At 45.0% G+C, this 16,037-nt stretch overlaps 2 protein-coding genes across 2 annotated transcripts; both read right to left on the minus strand.

Moving 5' to 3' along the window:
* Positions 1–1,318: 1,318 nt before the first annotated feature.
* LOC136653796 (olfactory receptor 2D3-like) lies at positions 1,319–2,263 on the minus strand. The gene has a single exon (XM_066630676.1). It carries the CDS (start codon positions 2,261–2,263, stop codon positions 1,319–1,321), a length of 945 nt encoding a protein of 314 aa, XP_066486773.1.
* A 3,585-nt stretch (positions 2,264–5,848) lies between these two features.
* On the minus strand, positions 5,849–6,838 carry LOC136653797 (olfactory receptor 5F1-like). Its single transcript, XM_066630677.1, has one exon. The coding sequence runs from the start codon at positions 6,836–6,838 to the stop codon at positions 5,849–5,851; it is 990 nt and encodes a 329-aa protein (XP_066486774.1).
* Positions 6,839–16,037: the final 9,199 nt, after the last annotated feature.

Consider the following 16,037-nt stretch of genomic DNA (forward strand, 5'->3'; position numbering starts at 1 on the left):
GTACCCGTGTCCAGGCATTGGCTTGTTCATAAGTGCATACTGTAGGGTCCTCTTTTCATTTGTAGTAGGGTGCTGGGGAATTAACAGTATTCCTTTGTTAAGGACAGGCCTATACCTGGTTAGGATGAGATTTCCAGTATCTACCCCAACTCTACAGGGGTAGTGGATCAACTAGAATGAGGTGGCCTTGTCAGTGGGGTGGCATTATTTTTGATCACTCCCTATATGATTCTTCCAGCTGTGCTCTGAAGTGGTAGATTCAAGCTGTACTCTACAATTATTGCATTATGTGTTGTTAAATTCTTAAATTGACTCATGCGTAACAGCCATACAGAACATCGGCTTGGATTAGATTTTAAGTGCAGAGGTAAAGAGCATTTAAGCCTTTACCTCTGTGTCATTTTTCTGCTGAAAACTGCATATCTGAAGGTGCAGTCCTAACCCTCTTTCCAGCACTGACATAAGTACAGTGTAGGTCCAAGATAAGGCAACAACCATTCTCTTACTTTGAAGAAGCTTCCGTGAGTGCTGCCCAACTGCAGGATGAAGCACACGTCCTATTGGCACAGCTGTGCTAGTGATGGAAAGTGGATTAGGATTTGGGCCTGAAGCAGCTGGTTAAAAAGTGCAATTTTGTGTCATTAGAAGAGGTTACCAGCTGTTTGAGGGAAGTATCTATCCCAATTCCGCAGTGGCGGATCTGCCCTATGACACCCTGGGTCAAAGGTCTGCAATGGCGCCCCCTTCTGGTGACCAACAACCATCATTTCTAATATCCCAGAATAGCCATTGTAATGAGGCTGTGTCATCACGAGGAGGAGAAGGATTCTGGGGAAAATGGTGGCCCCCTTTGCCACTAGTAAGGCTAGCCATGAAATGTTATATAATTTTGTGAACAGATTGTACAGGCAGCCACCCCCCCCCCCCGAGCTGCATACTCAGTACATGTTTGCCCTTCCTTATTCAACTTTGTCTCACAACAACCCTGTAAGGTAGGTTAAACTCAGCAAGAGTAACCTACTCAAAACCAATGTCATGGCTACAGAAGTATGACTTCAGAAGATATCAATAGCTTGATTTCACCCTATATATAAATAGCTAGGAACAGGATACCTCAGTCCATATTGTTAATGGTGATGGATAATCAAACCTAATGATTTTTAAAAATAGTTCAGAGTCCTACTTCCCCTCCCCCCACCCTAGTTAAGAATCCCTGCTCTAGGTCCTATGCCATAGCATTTGTAGTCAGCAATAGGAAGACCATGGGTAACATCTGAACCAACTTACACTTGGTTTTCTTGTCCAAACTTCCTGGCTCTTAGTTCTTTGGGTCCAAGCCCCATCTTTGTAGCATCTTGGCCACTGCTGCGTGGACATCCTTGTTCCGCAGGGTGTAAATGATAGGATTGAGCAGGGGAGTGACCACAATGTAAAAGACAGCAAGTTTCTTGTCACTATCATGAACTCTGTTCGATGAGGGCCTCATGTACATGAAGATGACGGCACCATAAGACAAAATGACCACCATCAGGTGGGAACTGCATGTGGATAAGGCCTTCTGCCATCTAGCAGCTGACTTCATTTGCAACACAGAGTGAAGGATGAGCCCGTAGGAAGCAACGATAACAGAAAGAGGACCCAGAAGAATCAACATGGCCACTACAAAAATTATGGGCTCTGTGAAACGGGTATCAGCGCATGTGTACTTGAACACCACTGGCTGCTCACAAAAGAAGTGGTTGATGAGGTTGGTCCCACAGAATGGGAGGCAAATGGTGCAGGTCACATTTATTGCACCAAGAAAGATTCCACCTGTCCAGCAAATGGAGGCCAGTTTCAACTGACACCACCTGTTCATGACCACAGCATACAGCAGGGGCCTGCAGATGGCCAAGTAGCGGTCATAGGCCATGGCGCCCAGCAGAATGCATTCAGTACAGCCAAGGCATGTGACGATGTACATTTGGGCTGCACAACAGGTGAAGGGGATGGCTCCATTTCCAGAGAGAAGGTGAGCCAGCATCTGGGGCACAGTACCACTGACTGAACAGAGTTCCACACTTGAAAGCTGTGCAAGGAGGAAGTACATGGGGGTGTGGAGGGAGGAGTCGACCCACACCAGAATGATGATCAGCAGGTTGCCTCCAAGGGTAAGTACATACATGATGAGAAATACCACTAGGAGGAGCATTTGTATCTTCTGATCATCAGAAAGTCCCATCAAGATGAACTCTGTGACGAAGGTTTGGTTCTCAGCCCCCATGCTGGCCTTCTCCCTGCAGACAAAAGATAACAAAGAAAGACAGAGACATTCTCCGGATGTGGAATGTTCAATGTGTCTGCACACAGACACGTGAAATAAGAGATTGATCCTATATGATACTGGTTTGGAATAAGCTGTCAGTCAGTTTCTGTGAGGAGTGGGCCAGGACGAAATCCTGGTGCCCAACTTCTCCAAGGAGGTTCCTTCCTGGTTTCTTGGACTGAAGTAGAAGCTGCTTCATCAGAGAAATAGTCCTCATAGGCTAGCACAGTCTGTCTTGACCAGCAGCAGTTCTCAAGGGGCTCAGGTCTCTCCATACTTTGAGATACTTTAGCTAGAGGTAATATATTCAAAGACCACATTCTACCACTAAGCTCAAGTTTGTAAATCACCTTGACCAGGGTTCCTGTACCGAATTTTTAAAGCCTTTAAAGGGGAGGTTCAAAACTGTCTGGCTTGCTCACCGGGCTCCCTATTCTCAGTTTGAGGGTACGAACTGCTGCTGGCTGTATCCTTCTTGACTTCCCACGGCTCTGAGGAGATTCTATTATTTTGGGAGATAATAAAGACTATGGGTCCCCCCGGGGTGCGGTCCTCTGCTTCATTAACAGCTTGCTGTTTGTTACTTCAATCTTCGGCGTGTCTCATGAGGCTGACATAGCATTTTAGAGGGCAAAATGTATCCCTAGTGCTGCCATTTTGTTTTCCTTCCCTGGTGCAAGCTTTCAGAAAATCTGCAAGAATTGAGCTGCCCACGGGGCTGGCTGTTGCCTGGCGCAGGGGGACCCACAAGGAGCAATGCATATGTTCCCAAAATGTGATGTGGGTGTCAGCACATGTGAATTTCTACACAATTGATCAGAATATCATGATAATGATATCAGAAACCTTTATTGGCATCACAAACAACAAATAAAACATACAAACACTAAAAAAAAACAGCCAATAAAATAACCTATAAAATAACCAGCAATCACACATCTTTCGATTCATACGGAGCTACCCAAAACACACATAAATTCTCAGTATACAGTTTCTCATCTATCGTAGCTCTTATATATTACAAGATCATGCAAATGTCTGCACCTACAGAATCAAAGATATTTAGCAGTCATTCAAATGTGTTCTTGTTCTCTTCCTTCTAACAGGAAACACACCATGTCTTGCCCCTCCCACCCTGGTGGGGTAACTGTCTGATCCAAAAATTGTTGTCGCAGATTATATAGGCAGGAAGTTAACATCATATGCGCAAGAATCTCAACAGTGCAATTATCTCAAGGACACAATCTTCCACTTCTCTCCGTCCCTGAAAATCTACCCCACAGAAGATTAGATGGAAAAATATTAAATGGTGAAGGCTCTGTGTTCCTGGGGATTTGTCAAACAGTATAAAGAATTGCAGCTTGATTCTTGTGCCCAGGAAAGGTGAAAAAAAGAGGCGAACAAGTTTTTCTAGCTGCCGCTTTCAGCTCCTTATTTGATCAGAATATAATTAATGTGATTTTCAGAAAGGGTAGAGAAGGGTGTAGCCCAGATTTATTGTAGTGATCTTTCCATAGAAACAGCATATAACATAGAATGGCAGGTGACCAAGTAGAACTCATTTGCCATGTCTTTTTTTTTCCTTTAACAAAAAGGAAATACCTGCTATTTTGTCTAAACTGTAATTTCTTTAAAATAAATATTTTCTGCACCATGTGAGCAGATATTACAGGCACTCGTCTGCAACAGGACTGCATGCTTGTAGCAGAAAACTTATGCTTATAGCAAAAAAGGCAGGGATGCTTAGGGGAGTGTCTTGAAAACATGAGCTGGGAGTAAGGTTTATTGAACTCAGTAGGACTTACTTCTGAGTAGGTATACACAGACTTGCACTGTTACACTCATGTGGTCTAACAATCCCCCCTATCAGGTAGGTGAAGCAGAGTAGGAAAGCTGCTTGTCCAAACCTGAAGAGCAAATCTGATGGCTGATGAAGGATTTGGAAAAGCACCCTCTATATCCAGTCTGCCCTGCACCCCAACACTCCAATCTCAGACTGAACCCACAGATGCAGAAGGAGGAAGTGGTAGAGTGGACTATACCACATCACACCATACATGGAGTGGGTGGGTTTTGACTGGTTCCCCCTGCAAACCTTCCTCACTAGTAGGAATCACCATGCCCACCACCCAAGCCATTGCCCTGCATGGGAAGAGGTCCATCATGGGGTTGACGTACTGGCCTCCCACCCCGGGTGACACAAACCCTAATAACACCATTGGATACACCATTAGTCATGGAGAGGGATTGTGATCCTGCCAATGGCGTCGCCAGGGTTTGTGTCACCCGGGGTGGGAGGCCAGCAGGTCATCCCTATGTTGGACCTCTTCCCGTACAGTGGGCAGGGCAATGCCTTGGGTGGTGGGCAGGATGATGTACCATTGCCCTGCCCCCACTGGTTTTTTTAAAAAACTAAACTTTTGATAGAATCGAGATATTTCATCGCAGTTTGTTTCATTGCATTCTGCATGAAATCACACAACAAATGACTTATTACACGATGGTATTATTCGAAATACCAAGATTTAAAATTTTTTAGCCAGTAGTTGTGTCACCCCCCCTGTGTGAGTCACCTGGTGCGGCCTGCACCCCCTAGTAACAAAGTTCATTGCATTCAGGGCTGTGTTTTCTTTGTTCTGGTTTTCTTTCCCAATAGTAGCATTCAACAATGCAAACCCCCCCCCCCCCACAGCTTGAAGTCTTGCAGCACATTCTAGCACATCAGGACCATCTGCACATCTTTCTGTGCCAGTAGAGTTCTCCTGCAGCCCTAGGCAAGGCCTTCTTGAGTCCTTAAAATGCAGCATCCCAGTTGGGCAGAGAGACAGACAACTGAACTTGGCAAGCAGATACATTGGCACTATCTTTCCTCCATCAAACCCAAAGAGACCAGGATGAGGTTATATATTATTCTTACTTTGCCTTGCCTAATCACCGGCAATCCCGAACCTTGCAAAATAATGTTATTTACCGTGCAATCACGTTTATTCAGAAGTTATTCAGTCCCATCTCATTCTGTGGGATAGGATTGCAGGGCATGTATAGGATTGCGGTTGACAGATGGTCCCCTAAATGTGCAATTCATCAACAAGGCTGAAGGCTGGAGTCTTGAACTGAGCTGAATCAGACACAAGAGCTTCAAGATGGTGTTGGGGAGGTTGAAACTTACATAAGAACATAAGAACAGCCCCACTGGATCAGGCCATAGGCCCATCTAGTCCAGCTTCCTGTATCTCACAGCGGCCCACCAAATGCCCCAGGGAGCACACCAGGTAACAAGAGACCTCATCCTGGTGCCCTCCCTTGCATCTGGCATTCTGACATAACCCATTTCTAAAATCAGGAGGGATTAAAAACTTAAACCAGCTGTGGAGTGGGAAATCTGATGTGGAGCTCTGATATGGCTATGTGGCTGGCTTATAGGAGTGCATTTGCCTCACTAGGCTCTGCTTTGTTGCTTATAAATTAAGTACATATTGCAAAGACATGAACACTCTCCAAGGCTTTCTCATCTAAAGCACAACTTTTGCTTCTTCTTCTTACTCAGAGAAACAGCACACCTTTTGGGGGTTCCAAGCTTCCTGACACACACCTCTTTTGTTCCATGCCCCACTTTTGTAGTACATTTCTGACTGCCCCATGGACATTCTTGTTCCGCAGGGTGTAAATGACAGGGTTGAGCAGGGGAGTGACTATGATATAAAACACAGCAATTTGCTTGTCACCTTCAGTAGCGGTGTCTGCCCAGGGCCTCATGTACATGAAGATGAGGGCACCGTAGAACAAGACGACCACCATCAGGTGGGAGGCGCATGTGGAGAAGGCCCGGTGTCGTCCAGCAGCTGACTTCATTTGAAACACAGAGTAAAGGGTGAGAACATAGGAAATGATGATAACAGAAAGAGGACCCATAAGGATCAGCGCAGACACTACAAAAATGATGGGCTGCGTAAAACGAGCATCAGCGCACGTGTACTTGAACACCACTGGCTGCTCACAGAAGAAGTGGTTGATGCGGTTGGTCCCACAGAATGGGAGGCAAATGGTGCAGGTCACATTTATCACACCCAAGAGAATTCCCCCTGCCCACGAAAATGAGACCAGCAGCAGCTGGCGCCACCTGTCCATGACAGAAGCATATGCTAGTGGACTGCAGATGGCCAAGTAGCGGTCGTAGGCCATGGCGCCCAGCAGGATGCATTCGGTACAGCCGAGGCACGTAGTTATGTACATCTGGACTGCACAACGGGTGAAGGAGATGACTCCGTTTCCAGAGAGCAGGTGCGCCAGCGTCTGGGGCATGGTGCTGGTGATGAAACAGATGTCCACACTTGAGAGGTGAGTGAGGAAGAAATACATGGGTGTGTGAAGGGAGGAGCTCACCTGCACCAGAATGATGACCAGCAGGTTCCCCACAATGGTCAGGGAGTACATGAGGAGAAATACCACAAAGAGGAGCACCTGCATCTTCCGATCTTCAGAGAGTCCCGTCAGGATGAACTCTGTGAGAGAGGTTTTGTTCTCAGCCCTCATCCTGACCTCCTGAACGCAGAGCGAAGGCAACAGAGAAAGAGGCAGGGATATTATTGGGGAATGGCCCATCCCTAAAACACGTCAAGTTTTGCACCCCGACACACTGGAGCAAACCCCAAGTCGAGCCATGAACTCAGCATCAGGATCTTGGCCCAAGGAGTCAGGAGAATTCTTATGTGACTCTCTAGTCTTGGTTTCTCCCAATATCTCTCTCAAATGTCTCATTGTAAGGAGTTCTTTTGACCATCATGTGTTAACACATTTCTCAATACCCCTGTGACGACCCTCTTTTTTACTATGATGAAATGGAGCCAATTTTTAATCATGTGGTTTTTCTATTATTATCATGTATTCAGGAATTTTATGGTTTTCGTATGCCATTTTGTGATTGGTGTTTTCTATGAACAGTATATAGATAATTTAAATAAGTAACACTGAACCATGGTTAGCTCTGGCTCTGGTTAAAGTTCCAGATCTTCACTGAAACCATGGCTAGCTTCAGCATAGTATTGTTGGTCAGAAATTAGGGTTTGTTAACTGTCGCACTGCTCAAACTGTCAAGACTCTTTAAAGAGTTTCTTAAAGTTTATGCTACAATTGTAATCCAATTACAAGCCAAGTTTTGGATACCAAGTTTAACCCTGCCTGCCATAGGCATGTATTCTGAAAGCCACTTCCAAAATTCAGAGTCTTATAGACTGTGTCAACAAGTTACTCATGTTAACTTGTTGACTGTGTCAACAAGTTACTCAAGTTACGCATGAGAGGATGCGGGGACAAAGGAGCAAATAAGCAGCCCATCCTGGGGCATTCCATGTATAAATGCTTTTATGCGAATGCCCGAAGTCTACGAGCAAAGGTGGGAGAACTGGAATGTCTGGTGACAAGGGAAAATATTGACATAGTGGGCATAACGGAAACCTGGTGGAATGCGGAGAATCAGTGGGATACCGCAATCCCGGGCTATAAACTCTACAGGAGGGACAGGCAGGGGCGTGTTGGAGGTGGGGTGGCCCTTTATGTTAAGGAAGGGATAGAATCCAGCAAAGTAGAGATTGAAGGTGGGTCCGACTCCACCGTAGAATCTCTGTGGGTTAAATTACCAGGCTTGTGCAGCAATGTAATACTGGGGGTGTGCTATCGTCCTCCAGACCAGAAATCTGATGGGGACCTTGAAATGAGGAAACAGATCAGGGAGGTGACAAGGAGGGACAGGGTTGTAATCATGGGGGACTTCAATTATCCTCATATTGACTGGGTCAATTTGTGTTCTGGTCACAATAAGGAAACCGGATTTCTTGACGTGCTAAATGACTGTGGCTTAGATCAGCTAGTCACGGAGCCCACCAGAGGACAGGTGACTCTGGATTTAATTTTGTGCGGTACGCAGGACCTGGTTAGAGATTTAAACGTTACTGAGCCATTGGGGAACAGTGATCATGCTGCGATCCGTTTTGACATGCACGTTGGGGGAAGAATACCAGGCAAATCTCTAACAAAAACCCTTGACTTCCGACGGGCGGACTTCCCTCAAATGAGGAGGCTGGTTAGAAGGAGGTTGAAAGGGAGGGTAAAAAGAGTCCAATCTCTCCAGAGTGCATGGAAGCTGCTTAAAACAACAGTAATAGAGGCCCAGCAGAGGTGTATACCGCAAAGAAAGAAGGGTTCCACTAAATCCAGGAGGGTGCCCGCATGGCTAACCAGCCAAGTTAGAGAGGCTGTGAAGGGCAAGGAAGCTTCCTTCCGTAAATGGAAGTCTTGCCCTAATGAGGAGAATAAAAAGGAACATAAACTGTGGCAAAAGAAATGTAAGAAGGTGATATGGGAGGCCAAGCGAGACTATGAGGAACGCATGGCCAGCAACATTAAGGGGAACAATAAAAGCTTCTTCAAATATGTTAGAAGCAGGAAACCTGCCAGAGAAGCGGTTGGCCCTCTGGATGGTGAGGGAAGGAAAGGGGAGATAAGAGGAGACTTAGAGATGGCAGAGAAATTAAATGAGTTCTTTGCATCTGTCTTCACGGCAGAAGACCTCGGGCAGATACCGCTGCCCGAACGGCCCCTCCTGACCGAGGAGTTAAGTCAGATAGAGGTTAAAAGAGAAGATGTTTCAGACCTCATTGATAAATTAAAGATCAATAAGTCACCGGGCCCTGATGGCATCCACCCAAGGGTTATTAAGGAATTGAAGAATGAAGTTGCAGATCTCTTGACTAAGGTATGCAACTTGTCCCTCAAAACGGCCATGGTGCCAGAAGATTGGAGGATAGCAAATGTCACGCCTATTTTTAAAAAGGGAAAGAGGGGGGACCCGGGAAACTATAGGCCGGTCAGCCTAACATCCATACCGGGTAAGATGGTGGAATGCCTCATCAAAGATAGGATCTCAAAACACATAGACGAACAGGCCTTGCTGAGGGAGAGTCAGCATGGCTTCTGTAAGGGTAAGTCTTGCCTCACGAACCTTATAGAATTCTTTGAAAAGGTCAACAGGCATGTGAATGCGGGAGAACCCGTGGACATTATATATCTGGACTTTCAGAAGGCGTTTGACACAGTCCCTCACCAAAGGCTACTGAAAAAACTCCACAGTCAGGGAATTAGAGGACAGGTCCTCTCGTGGATTGAGAACTGGTTGGAGGCCAGGAAGCAGAGAGTGGGTGTCAATGGGCAATTTTCACAATGGAGAGAGGTGAAAAGCGGTGTGCCCCAAGGATCTGTCCTGGGACCGGTGCTTTTCAACCTCTTCATAAATGACCTGGAGACAGGGTTGAGCAGTGAAATGGCTAAGTTTGCAGACGACACCAAACTTTTCCGAGTGGTAAAGACCAGAAGTGATTGTGAGGAGCTCTAGAAGGATCTCTCCAGACTGGCAGAATGGGCAGCAAAATGGCAGATGCGCTTCAATGTCAGTAAGTGTAAAGTCATGCACATTGGGGCAAAAAATCAAAACTTTAGATATAGGCTGATGGGTTCTGAGCTGTCTGTGACAGATCAGGAGAGAGATCTTGGGGTGGTGGTGGACAGGTCAATGAAAGTGTCAACCCAATGTGTGGCGGCAGTGAAGAAGGCCAATTCTATGCTTGGGATCATTAGGAAGGGTATTGAGAACAAAATGGCTAGTATTATAATGCCGTTGTACAAATCGATGGTAAGGCCACACCTGGAGTATTGTGTCCAGTTCTGGTCGCCGCATCTCAAAAAAGACATAGTGGAAATGGAAAAGGTGCAAAAGAGAGCGACTAAGATGATTACGGGGCTGGGGCACCTTCCTTATGAGGAAAGGCTACGGCGTTTGAGCCTCTTCAGCCTAGAAAAGAGACGCTTGAGGGGGGACATGATTGAGACATACAAAATTATGCAGGGGATGGACAGAGTGGATAGGGAGATGCTCTTTACACTCTCACATAATACCAGAACCAGGGGACATCCACTAAAATTGAGTGTTGGGCGGGTTAGGACAGACAAAAGAAAATATTTCTTTACTCAGCGCGTGGTCGGTTTGTGGAACTCCTTGCCACAGGATGTGGTGCTGGCGTCTAGCCTAGACGCCTTTAAAAGGGGATTGGACGAGTTTCTGGAGGAAAAATCCATTATGGGGTACAAGCCATGATGAGTATGCGCAACCTCCTGATTTTAGGAATGGGTTAAGTCAGAATGCCAGATGTAGGGGAGGGCACCAGGATGAGGTCTCTTGTTATCTGGTGTGCTCCCTGGGGCATTTGGTGGGCCGCTGTGAGATACAGGAAGCTGGACTAGATGGGCCTATGGCCTGATCCAGTGGGGCTGTTCTTATGTTCTTATGTACTCATGTGACAATTCAGGTCACAGCCTATGTCATTTCTACTACATGCCCTTTGATTCTCTGTGGGTCCCTGTGTCTCCAAAAGGACCCATATCTTTCCTTGACTAAATTCCTCATTGTCCTTTGGACCCCTACGAACCCTGAATGAGATGGAGGCAAAGGCTAGGTACAAAGGACAATACAGTGGGAATTGTTTCTGTGTAATAGGGTGCACCATTTTATTTTTTTTATTTTGGTAAAATATGTAGACTGAGGATCAGAACTGGAGAAAGGTTTGATGTAGGTTTCATTTACTACTAGGGGTACATCCCAAGCATGCCTGGGGTCCCCATGGCATGCAATACATGCTATGCACATTTTTATCCCCATCTTCCCCTTCTCCCTTCTCCCTTCACTGGAGGCAGGCGGTTTGACTCTGTCAGCCCGCTTCTCCGGGGGCTGCATTGGCTGCCCATTCGTTTCCGGGCCCAATTCAAGGTGCTGGTTTTGACTTTTAAAGCCCTATACTGCTCTGGACCAGGGTATCTTAGAGATCGCCTACTCCAGTACAATCCAGCTCGTCCTCTTAGGTCATCAGAGAAGGCCTTTTTACAAGTGTCGCCGCCTAAGGAGGTACGTGGGGCGGCGGCAAGAAATAGGGCCTTCTCAGTAGTGGCTCCAACATTATGGAACTCCCTTCCCCTTGACTTAAGAATGGCTCCCTCTCTTGAGACTTTTTGGCGAGGCCTGAAGACCTTTTTGTTTAAAGAAGCCTTCTGAGTTCATGGCCTTTTTAAACACCTTTTCTGTATCTTTTAGTATTTTTACAGGCCTGATTCCTCTGATTTGCTGCGTTTTGCTCTTTTTATCTGACTACAGTTTTTATGGGTATATGTTAATGTGTTTTTAATATGTTTTTATTTGTGGTTAAATTATGTTTTTAATCTGTTTTTAATATGTTGTGAGCCGCCCTGGGTCCCTTTGGGGAGAAGGGCAGGATATAAATAAAGTTTATTATTATTATTATTATTATTATTATTATTATTATTATTCCCCTCCATCTGCTCCTCATCTCTCCATGTCCTTGCTACCTCATAACCCCTCTGTAGCTCCTGGTTGCTACTGAAAATCCCCAGTTATGCCGAACTTCAGTTTCTGAATCTTTGCATTTCATAATCTTTTCATTCTCTTTTTCTTCCATTTTGCTGTTTCCTGGGATTGCTACATAAAGTATAACAACTGGATTTGCTGGGTGCTTCAGGGGTTCATTTACACCATGTTGCCTGGCATAAATCAATTGGATATGAAATGACTGCTTATTATTTGTATTTACAATTAAAAGAAGTTAATTAAAACAAATGACCAACATACAGCTATTTTCATGATGGCCCAAGGCTGTATCATTCAATCACAGTGAGCACTAACTGTGTAGTCTTAATCTTGATTAAGTTCCCAAACATACAGTCAAATCATGCTAATGTTCCATGCTCACTTTTGTTCCCAGAAGGGGTACATAGAAAGATACCAGGAAGACCTGTATGGCAATTACCAGCAGAATGGCTGGAAGGACAGGGAAAATGCCTTAGGCCACAATCCTAACCAATTTTCCAGCACTGACAAAAGGGCAATGCAACTCCGAGGTAAGGGAGCAAACATTACCCTACCTTGAGGAGGCCTCCATGACTGCCCCCCAACTGCAGGATGCAGCACATGCCCCACTGGCACAGCTATGCCAGTGCTGGAAAGTTGGTTAGGATTGCACCCTTAGCCATTGTTTTCCCAACTTATAAACAATAAGTAATTTTGGTTAATGGCAACACAGTTCTCAGATCGACCTCAAATCAAGGGCTCAATGTTTTCTAGGGGTATCCGTTTAATGCTGCTGGAACATAAAAAGGACACTGTTGAATAGACTGTAAATGGAATCAAAGGTAATGATGACCCACCCCTCATGAAGATAGAGGAAGAACATGGAATTCATTGCCAAAAGATGGGACGATGGCCTGCACCTTAGAGAGGGTTTTAAAAGGAGAGCATCTATAGCTATTAGTCATGGGAAGACAGCTGGGACATCTGGTTGGCGCTATAGGACACAGGCTGCTGATCTAGACTGACCTTGTATTCTTATGGCAATAAGTCCTTGGAAGAAGGGTGGTATAAAAATGTGAAACATAAATATTAAAGTAAATCATGTGTACACTTACCTAGGAGTAGGTTCCATTCAATTGAATGCTGCTTGATTCTGCTTAGACATGCATAGGATCGCACTGTTAGTTATGTTTGAAAACCTGCCAGCTGGTCAGTACTGGAGAAGCTCAGTAATGCAAACTGCATTATTACACAGGAAATGCAAATTACACAGGATTGGATCCAAAGAACAAGAATTCTAAGCACCATTGACATGGATGGAATTTAAACTAGTCTTGACTCACACCCAGGAAGGAAGTTGGAAGGAGAAAATGATGTCCTGCTTTGTTGTTCCTGGCCTCTATGTATGAGATACATGCTGATTTATCCTGAATCAGACAAAGAGTTCATGGTCCAGCTTGATTGATAGGTCCAGCTTGATTGATAGTTAGGTGCCCTTACATACCCTGTGACCTGAGATCCTTTCACTGGAGATGTTAGAGACCTTATATTTGCAATGCATGTGTTCTGCCCCTAAGCTCTGGTTCCTCAACTACCTTGATATGTGTTCTTCCAAGCAAAGTCTTACAGGACAAGGTGAATGTTACCATAATTTAGCTTGTTCAATTACCTTGCTATTCGCAGTGTTTGGGGGTGGAGGGAGTAGAGTGCTGGCTTTTTTCCCCAGGTGACTTGTCAAAGATGTAAGGATTCAGTAACTCAGTAAAGAGTATGGATCCACTCCACAGGGACCTCTCCATTCCTTTTGCTTCTGTTCTAAAGTTCATTAACATGTTGCTGTTTGTTACTTCAGCCTCTTGGGGGCCTCCAATATTTAGTATTGATGGGGAAGAAAAAACAGCATGAACTGTGACAAACACACATACTTGTTGAAAAGGGTTCTGACCAACACAATCCTGGCCAACAATCACACCTGCCTGTACTATAGCATAAATAATTCTCAGTCGTGACAACTTAAGCAAATGTGAGAATATGCGCAAGCATTTCTGAGTATGGTATCATTCGCAGTCTCTTTACCTGCCATATAACTTAAATTCCGAACAGATAGACTGGTTAAGTGAAAAATTATACAGCCCCCCATATCCATGAATCTGGTGTCAACTATTTCACTTATCTGTGGATGTGATGGGGGGCCTGCACCCCTACAGCCATTAATTTTGTTCTGATTTTTACCCATAGAGGGGACTACCACAGAATGTTAACAGGAACATAAGAACAGCCCCACTGGATCAGGTCATAGGCCCATCAGCTTCCTGTATCTCACAGCGGCCCACCAAATGGCCCAGGGAGCACACCTGATAACAAGAGACCTCATCCTGGTGCCCTCCCTTAAAGTAGGACGTAGGACTTGTCATCCCCTCTAGTGTGCAGGCTTTCTGCCCGCTTCTCCATCTGTAGGTTTCATGCTTATAGCAGCTAATAAAAACAAGATATGAGGCTGTGCAGTATGGCCTTTCCCAGTTTGAAGAGACACTTTGCCAACAGTCTGAGGCAAAGAGGCAAAGAAGGAAGGCCCATAGCCAGGGAGACAGACCAGGAACAGACTGCACTTGCTCCCAGTGTGGAAGGGATTGTCACTCCCGAATTGGCCTTTTCAGCCACACTAGACGCTGTGCCAGAACCACCTTTCAGAGTGCGATACCATAGTCTTTCAAGACTGAAGGTTGCCAATACAGATCAATCTTGGTGCTAGCGGTGACACCAAAACCAAGTTAATGGACATGGGGAGGTGCAGAGATTGGGTTCTTCCATATCCATGGATTCTGCATCTGTAAAGGCCCCTGGAATGCATCACCCACAGATAAAGGGGGGCACAGGTACACAAGCGGGGATTTGCTTTCAAACTTATTTAACAATATGATATCTTCTGTCCTTCAAAACCAGCTCTTGAGCAGCATTAAGGTACTATTCACATGAGGCAACTGGAAGTGCTTGGGCAACATTTTGATCACTTGCAAAGCAAGACATTAACATCTATTTTCTTGATTCAAAACCCCACTTTCGCAGCAGCTTGTATACTGCCCCATGGATTTCCTTGTTCTGCAGAGTATAAATCAGAGGGTTGAGCAAGGGGGTGACCACAACATAGAAGACAGCGACTTGCTTGCCAAGATCAGCAGCTTCACCTGACTTGGGTGTCATGTACATAAAGATGAGGGTGCCGTAAAACAAAGTGACCACCACCAGGTGGGAGGCGCAAGTGGAGAAGGCCTTCTGCCATCCAGCAGTGGACCGCATTTTTAACACAGAGAACAGGATGAGCCCATAGGAGGTCAAGACAATACAAAGGGGAATGAGGATGACTAGGAAACAGGTCCAAAAAAATATGGCCTCTGTGACATGGGTGTCACCACACACACGTTTAAGTATCAATGGCATCTCACTGAAAAAGTAAAGATCCTCTTTTTCACTATGGGGGTGGAACCAATTTTTAATCATATGCCTTTTCTATTATTATAATGTAGTCAGGAATTTCATGTGTTTCATACACCATTTTGTAATTGATGTTTTTTATCAGCAGTATATAGATAATTAAAATAAATAACACTGAACCATGGTTAGCTCTGACCCTGGTTAAATTTCCAGATCTGCACCATGGTCAAATTGATTTAAGCTGAATCAAGGTGATTTAAGCTCTCCTTTTGTAGACTGTGTCGAAAGAGGATATAAGAGTATGGATTTAATTATGTTTTTTTCAGGTAACACACAATGCTTAATCCTGGTTTATAGAACCTGTGGTTTGCTAATTCGCTTCAAACCATGGTTTTCTAGACTGCCTTGCATTCAATCCATTATCCTGTTTAGGCACGCTGGTATAATGTTTAACAGTGGTAACAAAAACAAACCATGAATAAGGGTTGCCACTTATTGGACCCCCTGTGTTTTTCCCTTTTAAACCTGCCAGAAAATTTATCTACAGGTTCCTTGTGACTACTGTATTTTGCAGTTTTTCGACAGGGTAGATCTTACTTTGCTACAATAGGTGGGGAGGGGGTGCGGAAAGAGTGCCCTTCCCTTATGTCCATCTGTCTTAAAATTGGTACATTTCAAATACAATATACATTTTAGGTACAATCTTATGTATATTCACTCAGAAGTAAGTCTCACTGAATTCAGTGGAACTTGATTTCAGGTGCACATGTACAGGGTTGTGGTCCAACAGCCCAATTCTAATCCCTGCGTGGCGGTGCAATGGTGCTGGTGTAGAGTGCACTGTATCCTGCAGGGGATTTTTGGCTGCTGGAGATTTCCTCAGAGTAAAGTGAC

Source organism: Tiliqua scincoides, chromosome 5, assembly GCF_035046505.1.
Source record: "Tiliqua scincoides isolate rTilSci1 chromosome 5, rTilSci1.hap2, whole genome shotgun sequence".
Classification (NCBI taxonomy): Eukaryota; Metazoa; Chordata; class Lepidosauria; order Squamata; family Scincidae; genus Tiliqua; species Tiliqua scincoides.

Coding starts and splice junctions, on each gene's coding strand:
- LOC136653796 (XM_066630676.1), bottom strand. CDS start 2,263: ATGGGGGCTGAGAACCAAACCTTCGTCACAGAGTTCATCTTGATGGGA.
- LOC136653797 (XM_066630677.1), bottom strand. CDS start 6,838: ATGAGGGCTGAGAACAAAACCTCTCTCACAGAGTTCATCCTGACGGGA.